The sequence below is a fragment of the Hylobates moloch genome, unplaced genomic scaffold (genome assembly GCF_009828535.3).
Source record: "Hylobates moloch isolate HMO894 unplaced genomic scaffold, HMol_V3 SCAFFOLD_2186, whole genome shotgun sequence".
NCBI lineage: Eukaryota > Metazoa > Chordata > Mammalia > Primates > Hylobatidae > Hylobates > Hylobates moloch.
The window spans coordinates 1-8814 of record NW_026654461.1 but is presented as its reverse complement, the minus strand read 5'-3'; the positions used below and the strand labels follow the sequence as shown (position 1 = coordinate 8814).

At 41.1% G+C, this 8814-nt stretch overlaps 1 protein-coding gene across 4 annotated transcripts; it reads left to right on the top strand.

Moving 5' to 3' along the window:
- Positions 1-371: 371 nt before the first annotated feature.
- On the top strand, positions 372-8808 carry LOC116464918 (probable cation-transporting ATPase 13A4). 4 transcript variants are annotated; one of them, XR_004247055.1, is made up of 5 exons: positions 372-609; positions 2066-2127; positions 5997-6234; positions 7759-7845; positions 8073-8808. XR_004247055.1 is itself a non-coding variant. In XM_032148152.1 (5 exons), exons 2-5 carry the CDS (start codon positions 2085-2087, stop codon positions 8232-8234), a joined length of 441 nt encoding a protein of 146 aa, XP_032004043.1. In that variant the 5' UTR covers positions 372-609; positions 2070-2084; the 3' UTR covers positions 8235-8808. The 4 variants fall into 4 exon arrangements, 3 of the variants coding, with proteins under 3 accessions (XP_032004043.1, XP_032004042.1, XP_058291180.1); XM_032148152.1 differs by having other exon boundaries at positions 2070-2127; positions 5997-6145; XM_032148151.1 differs by having other exon boundaries at positions 5997-6145.
- The last annotated feature ends 6 nt before the right edge of the window (positions 8809-8814 follow it).

Sequence of the window (8814 nt, the reverse complement as noted above, 5' to 3'; positions counted from 1 at the left end):
CTGTCATCATGTATATCTACTTTTACCCCCTTGCAAGGCAGGAGACATAGAATGTGGGTGCCTGTCTTCATGTTATCCCTGGTTAGATGCATGATCTGGGAAAGATATGTCTCTTGAGCTCGCAGAGTCCAAGGTTTACAGGAGAAGTGGGTACTAAATAGGAGAATCTTTTTGGGTCCTTCTAGCTTCAATATCCTATGAAAAGCAACTAAAATAGCATCCTGTTTCTCTGCAGTCAAAACCTTCATACAAAGAAGAAAATTTAAACCCTTTACTATCATCACTGCTGTATCCTTGATGCTAAGAATATTGCCTGGCATATAGTTAGTGTGCAATTAAATATTGATTTAAGAATTAATGAACGAAAAAAAGGGAAGAGTTTATTAAACTGTGCCTTACTGTGAGACTCATATCAAACTCTTGCTGTATTTTCCCATCTGTAGTTTATTGCTTAAAATTACTCTCGATTATTTGCCAGTTATTCCCAACCAGCCTCTTATTCTACTGTCTTTTTATTGTATTTATCTAGTCTGCACACACATATGCTGGAGTGAAGGTGGGAGTTGTGAGAGAATAAGATGGAAGTGCCTTTCAGGGCATTGTGAACAGGTGAGCATGGGTAGAGGCCTGGAGGCAGCAAAGCATGAGAGTGTGGTTTTGACTAGAACAGTAGGTTGGTCATGGGAGAGGCTGTCTGTGGACCTTGAATGTCTGGCTAAGAAATTGTTTACATATATTTTAAGCAGTGGAGAGTTATTGAAGGCTTTTGTTGCTGTCGTTGACTTCTTTTTTTAATTTACTTTTTAAATGTGGTAAAATACACGTAACATGAAATTTACTGTTTTAGCCATTTTGAAGTGTACTGTTCACTGGCATTAAGTACCTTCTCACTGTTCTGCAACCATCACTACTATTCATTTTGAGAACTTCTTTTATTTTCCCAAACTGAAGTTATATTCATTCAACAGTACACTGAAGGTTTTGATAGTTAAGAATTAATGGGCTCAGGGCTGTATTTTATAATTATTGGAATATCAGAAAGATCTACCAAGAACAGAAAGTCAACATGACTCTTGCCACCATTTTTATATTATTTTGTGATCAAACTAGCAATGTAAGAAATGACATTTTATTTATGAGATTATATCCTTGGAGTTGGGAAAAGAAACAGGAGTGGGAGAGATAATTGTGACCTGAATTTGTACAAAAAGTGAGCACTAATTATGAATAATTATGATTATTAGCTTTTACTGTATGCTAGATATTAAATGAAACACTTTATGTTATCCCATTTAATCTTCACCACAACTCTCTGAGATTATGACCATGTTACAGATAAGAGCTCTTATATTTAGAGGGATTAATTTCCTCTGGTCACACAACTGGTGTTTAAACCTAACCCGAATTCTTAACCATTATATTGCACTGAGAGAAATACCACCACCTTTTTTTTTTTTCCAAATAGCAAACCATTTCTTTCGAGTCTTTTCACACACAGTGCCCCGTAGGTAAAAATTTCACTCTATTCCTTATTTTAATGACATATTTTAAACTTCTGCTATCGAACTAGGACTCACCCATTTTATATTGAGGACTTTCCCATCCATTCAGTCTACTGTTAGATCCTCAGAACAATCCTCTGAAGTTGTGAGGAAGATACTTTTTTTGTTATTGTTATGGAGGACACTAAATTTCAAAAATATTAAGCGCCAGCTTGTTAGACAACTGGCATAAGCTCATCAGCGCTTCCAACGGGCACTCCAGAGAACCACCCATTGTGCCCCTCCTTGAAGTGCTGATCTTGTTAATATGTTTGTGAAGTATTTTCTCATTACAAAAATACCTTATTTATCTGCATTATGGAGTCTTCACTTGGGGCCACTGGATTTTTTTTTTTTTTTTTTAAAGTAGGGAGGTGGTTTCATTACGTTGCCCAGGCTGGTCTCAAACTCCTTAGTTCGAGTGATCCTCCTGCCTCAGCCTCCCGTAGTGCTGGGATTACAGGCATGAGCCACCATGCCTTGCCTGGATCTTCAGAGTAAATGGAGCATTTGTTTCTGTTTAGACAGGCACCTTAACAAGGGATGGCTTGGACCTCTGGGGAGTCGTGTCCTGTGATAGGAATGGGTGAGTACCTTGGACTAAATGCATTCTAGTGTCTCTTTTTCCAAAATTCCGTGTTTTCTCTTGAAATTACTAATGGAGACATTTGGAATTTGGCTTTGGTGGACAGTGATTGCCAAAGTATCTTCTTTTAACTTCTCATCTTGAATTCTTCAAAGCCTCACTAAAACACACATATTTCCCCCCATCCCAACCCAGTCCCATGCCACTCACAAGTCTGGGAGATGAAGCTTTGACACTGCATTCAAATCCTTGCTAAAATATAATTTGCTTCCAGCATGAAGTTGACCCAGTATAAGTAATTTAGACATTACCAGGACACTGTCCTTTAAGGAGGTAACATTCTTTGTTCAAGCCGAAGCCTCTTGATGTGCTAGGAGGAAGAACACTGCTCTTACTTTTGTACCCTGAATTTCAGGAAGAGGAACATTTGTAGAACCGTAGCTAGTGTACTCATTTTTCTTGGTATTCTAATTTTGAGAACTCTACTTTCTGGCTGCTGGAAACTCTTTTTTCTTTTTCTTTCTTTTTTTTTTTTTTTTTTGAGACGGAATTTCGCTCTTGTCGCCCAGGCTGGAGTGCAGTGGCGTGGTCTTGGTGCATTGCAACCTCCGCCTCCTGGGTTCAAGCAATTCTCCTCCCTCAGCCTCCCCAGTAGCTGAGATTACAGGTGCCTGCCAACATTCCTGGCTAATTTTTCTATTTTTAGTAGGGACGGGGTTTCACCATGTTGGCCAGGCTGGTCTTAAACTCCTGACCTCAGGTGATCCGCCCACCTTGGCCTCCTGAAGTGCTGGGATTACAGGCATGAGCCACCGCGCCCTGCCGAAACTCCTTTTTCCTAGCAAGAAAAGACAGTTTTGGCAGTTCTCAGCATGGTGTGGTAAAGATTTGCACAGCCCTCGTCTGTGGCCCTCTTGTGGCCATGTTTGAGTTTGCGTCTCTGCCCGCTTTTTCAACTCACTACGAACTCCCGTGGAATCAGAACATGAAATCTCTGATGCACTTGACATTTATGTTTTGTTTGAAAATGAAAGTTTTTTCCTCTAACACTGATAACTTAAATCACAAAGCATTTTGTACGTGAAAGGTTCTTTGTGGTTCTTTTGCATTATGACATGTAATTTATCCATAAAATATGTTAATTACACATAGTTTAATAATTGTCATATTAAAATGCTATCTAGAAACAAGTCTAATTCCTGGATTAAAAAAGTGATTTAAAAAATTCCTCGTGCTTCTAACCACTTTAGTGTACAGAAGAAGCCTCTTAAAGTGTTAAACTCTAGAGTTCTTTCATTTTTCCTAGAGGATAGATTTGGATATATACTTTGTCTCATGGTTCATTAGTGTTTTTCTGTTTCAGCCTCTACAAAATATGTGTACATTTATTCAAATATGTGAGCATCTTGAGAGCAGTCTTGTTCTTATTTAGATTTGCATCCCTAGTGCTGTAGCTCTGTACTAGGCACAAATAGTAGGTGCACAGTAATTGCTTATCTAAAATGAACTCAATATGTTCCGTCTTTTGAATGTTCTTCTTATTCGATTGACACCAAATTATTCATAAAACTTTGGAAACATTCTGTTTCTAAAAGTGACTTGTTACATTTAAGTAATAACAATTAATATAATGTTTAGGTAAATGATTCATTCCCCTCCCTCCCTCCCTCCCTGCCTTCCGACCAAAGTTGAATTCCAATGATTAAAACAATTTAAAATTTAAAAATGACAAACTTAATTAATAAAATGAAACAAAACAATTAATTCCAGGTAAGAAGTGAGCACCTGACTTACAGGCTATTAAATACCTTCTTGTTAAAGGTGAGCTCATCACTGGTATTTCTTCCTTTCCAAAAAGCCCTGATTGTTGTGCCAGATACTTTAAGAACTATTAAAGGCTATCAGGGATTGATAACCAGAAACACTGAGATGAAAATGCATGGACAGGAATGATGGAGGAAACACTGAGATGAAAATGCGCGGACGGGAATGATGGAGGAAACACTGAGATGAAAGTGCACGGACAGGAGTGATGGAAACACTGAGATGAAAATGCGCGGACAGGAATGATGGAGGAAACACTGAGATGAAAATGCACGACAGGAATGATAGAGGAAACACTGAGATGAAAATGCGCGGACAGGAATGATGGAAACACTGAGATGAAAATGCACGGACAGGAATGATGGAGGAAACACTGAGATGAAAATGCGCGGACAGGAATGATAGAGGAAACACTGAGATGAAAATGCGCGGACGGGAATGATGGAGGAAACACTGAGATGAAAATGCGCGGACAGGAATGATGGAGAGCTTTATGTATTTGCTGTGCTAACCAGAGTCTGGCCCAGTCCTCTGGAGTGCAGAATTATATACTCAGAATTACAGACTAGTAACAGTGTACGGCTCATAGTAAAAATAAGATTTTTTTTCTGATCTGTATTTTGCTTTTCAGTGTGAGTTTAAGTTTCTGTGTTAACTATACTGCTGGTGGTCTCTTCCTTTTAGATATTTACTAAAATACCATCGGGTATGCGGTAAACCACCAAGATGAGTTGCTCTTTTAATACATAATAATGAGTGTAACTAACAGGGTCAATATGAAGCCAGGACATTTTTGAACTCTTAGTGTGACAAAAGGAAGCTTGAATGCAAAAGCCTGGAAGCCATGTGGCTGAATTGTGAGTTAACATTGCGATGTTTGCTTTCAAAACAAAGGGCTACAGCAACTTAAGGTTATCTTTAAATAAATGCAGGGTCCATATTATCAGAAGAATTGTCTGTCTTGAAATGTGGCCTCCAGGATCAGACAATGGCAAATAGGAACTTTTCCAAAAAAGAAGAATAAGGAAGGCGAGAGGGAGGCCTGATGAAACCGTTACTAGAGGAACAGCTAGAGGTTCCTGTGCAACACCAGAGGGAAAGAGGGTAAAGGGGGACGGCAGAGTTGATCCATAAGTTTGAAAGAAGTTGGCATGTGGAGGAGGGGGAGCAAGTGGACACTTACTGGTTCCCAGGAGCAGATTTTGCCCCGATGTAGGATGAAGCTTCCATTGTTCAGACGTCCTCCAAATAGGATAAGCTGCTTTGAGAACCAACGCCTGTGCTGCACATTTGAGAAGGGGCTGTGACTAACCAAGCTGCAGACGACATTCTTCTTGTGACGCCAAAGCCGAACTTAATGGCCTCCACTCTGAATTAGTGAAGGAACCCTGCATATAACATTTGAGTTGTATTTTAATAGCTTTTTAGATGAGACTATGTTCTCATCTAAAATGAGATCATGGGGATAATGGTTGGGATATGGACACAAGAGGCCAGGCTGGAAGAGGGGGATGCAATGTTCTTTTGAAAAATGTTTTTAGCCGGGCACGGTGGCTCACGCCTGTAATCTCAGCACTTTGGGAGGCCGACGCAGGTGGGTTAGCTGAGGTCGGGAGTTCAAGAGCAGCCTGGCCAACATGGTGAAACCCCATCTTTGCTAAAAATACAAAAAATTAGCCTGACATGGTGGTGGCTGCCTGTAATTCCAGCTACTCAGGAGGCTGAGGCAGGAGAATCGCTAGAACCTGGGAGACAGAGGTTGCAGTGAATCGAGATCACGCCACCGTCCTCCTCCAGCCTGGGTGACGGAGTGATAGAGTGAGACCCTGTATCCAAAATAAAAAGAGAAAACTCAGAGACCTTTCTCATGCTCAGTGAACTTACTTGGTTGAATGAAGCACTATTAATGTAACAGGATCGGAGAGTGGCTATTAATGCAACAAAGCATATTAAATTAGTTTTTATAAAGATGTTTGTTCACCTCCAAGATGCTCTGTTTTGGCATGAGGCGATGGAATGGAAACCCATTTCCTTTTCTCCTGAAGCTTTCAGGAAGTTCACAGCTTTGCCTCGGGCCAGGCTTTGCCATGGGGCCCACTGTGTGCGGCGATGGCCAGCTGCCACTCTGATCCTTCTTGATGGGACCATCCAGGGAGACCCTCTGGACCTCAAAATGTTTGAAGCCACCACCTGGGTAAGCCTCTGCTCTTCAGAGACTCTGAGAAGCTTCTTCAATGCCAGAGCAACATAGGCAATATCAGAGCTATCTAATTCTTATAAAAGGTGAGGTTTCCAGTGTGGAGTACATTTGGTAATGAAGGACAAACTAATCTAAGGCTGGTTTCCTCATCTGTACAATGAAGCTAATAATAGCATCTACATAATGAGATTGCCAGGATTAAATGAGATGATGCATTAAAAAAATCCTTGGCACTATGCTGGCAAATATTAAAGGTTCGATCATATTAATATAATTGTACTTATTATGCAATTATTTCTTGTCTCTCTGTGCTGTTCTCCGAGCATTGTCTGGTTACAAAGACTTTCCAGAATATGGGGATCAGAAAACATTGCTGTCTCCAGTGCTCAGGACAACTCAGAGATTCATGGTGACTATAAGTCTTATTTCTATTAATTTAGTATTGATTTTATTTCCAAGACTAGAAGGAACAAAAAAGAAAACCACTAAAGAGCTTTTGTTGAGACTCTAAACTAGATTGAAGAGCCAACGGTGTAGTTCAGGAATCTGGCTTTTCCGATTCTAGTTTTGGCTCTGCTCTAACTGACTGCTGAATCCCATTAAGCTATCTCTCATGTTGGGGCTTCGGCTCTCATGACCATAAAATGAAGTTGAATTAGACCAGTGGTGTCCACGTAACACAAAACAAGACAAACAACCTGGAATCTTCTCGTGAAAGGAAACATTCTCCAGAAACACTCTAACGACTAAATAGCTGGAGTTACTCCAGTTGAAATAAAAGGTGGGATCTAAAGATGAGGATTAAGGGACCTGCATCCCCGACTACTTAGCTATAATCCCTTCGTTTCTCCTGAGCTGCATATAGCTCTCGCCTCTGGTGGCACACTTTGAGCACCACTGAAGAGACAATCTTCAGGGTCCCTTCCAAATCTCCTGGAGCGTTATTTCATAGCAATCTAATATAACTTTGCCAATCCTCCATCTTTTCTGGGTTACTGATTCCATATCTTTAAATAGAAATTGCAGTTTCCTCTCTGGGACCTTGTCAGCCACTCAATGAGATGATTACAAAGCACTGTGTTGTCTTTGGGTAAAAGGTCCCTTTGACTATAATTTAGGGTCATTATTATAGCAATTACTGATTATTAACCATGTATATCACAGTCTCTGCCCCGCCCTACCCCAGCCCTGAGAACCATCTATCCAAATTAGACAGACATGCAAGGGCAGGAAGAGCTGTGAAGTGCAGGAAAAGAACGACAGAAAGGTGCTTGCTTCACACAAAAGAAGTCTGGCCCTTCATGCTCATGACTCTCAAGCTAGGCTCTTCAAAATTGGAGAATGAGCCTTTACACAGCACATTCCAACAGAGAAAACAAGATAAATTGCATGAATAATTCACAAGTGTCTGCCCTTCAAGTTGTGCAGCATTTTCAATGCATTTTTTTTTTCTGTGGCGGAATAAATCTGGTTCACCTCTGAGGGAAGAGACACGGAAAACACACTGAGGTGGTCTGAAGATTTTCTCAAGGGGAGGGTTCAAGCATAGCATCAGTGGGCAAACAGTAAATAAATCTCTGCAGTGAAATATCCTATTTGTGAAATAGGAAATGGCTTTTTCTGGGGACGATTTCCACATCAAGGGAGTGCCGGCACATGCCATGGTAGTTAAGCCCTGCAGAACAGCCAGCCAGGTAAGCCCTGCTTGCTCTTCACCCCACAACACCCAAACTCAAAGAGAAACTCTCTTCTGGCCTCTAGTTTTTGAAAGGTCACAGATGTGTCTTTGAATTTCAGGTGTGAAAATGGGTGAGACCTTCCCCCTTATTTGTTAAAATAAAGATTACGGAAGGAGTGGTTAATTCCCAGTAGCTAGAAGCTATATCAGCACGTTCCTCTCCTTTCCCCATCCCTCAACCAGGTCCCAGTGGAAGGAATCGCCATCCTGCATCAGTTCCCATTCTCATCGGCACTGCAGAGAATGAGAGTCATTGTCCAAGAGATGGGAGGTGACCGACTGGCATTCATGAAAGGTGCACCAGAGAGGGTGGCCAGCTTTTGCCAACCTGAGACAGGTCTGTAACTTGACTTGGATTACACCTGGCAAATCTGTATCTCCAGATAAATATGTTCCCAAAGCATTTGATCTATTAATTGAATTGCCTATGGGTCATCACCAATTGGGTGGCTCACTGGCATTCCAAATTCAATACGAAAACCAACGGTGTCTTTCTCATTTCCTGTATTTCCCAGTTTCCTATTTTGGTGCATGGTACCACCATCCCCCACCACCACCCCATTTAGGTGTCATCTCTGATTTCTTGCTCTCCCTTGGTGCCTCTGTCTCATCAGTTGCTAATCCATGGTCCTTCACTGCATCTGCTCATGCTTGATGAGCTTGATGCTCATGCATCATTCCTGATCACTTCAATAGTTGGTGGATTGACCCTCTGCCTCCAGTCTCCCCAACTTTGATGTGCCCTCTGTACTGTGACCAGATTTTTCACCTCGCGATTATTTTAGTTGCTCTCATAGGCTCCAGTATAATCTCAAATTTCTTTAGGATCATATATAAGGCTTTCAGGTTTGAACTCCCAGTGAACTTTCCAGATGGGCCTTACCACTCCTCATCCTGTGCTTTCCTGAGCTGAACTAACTCTTCA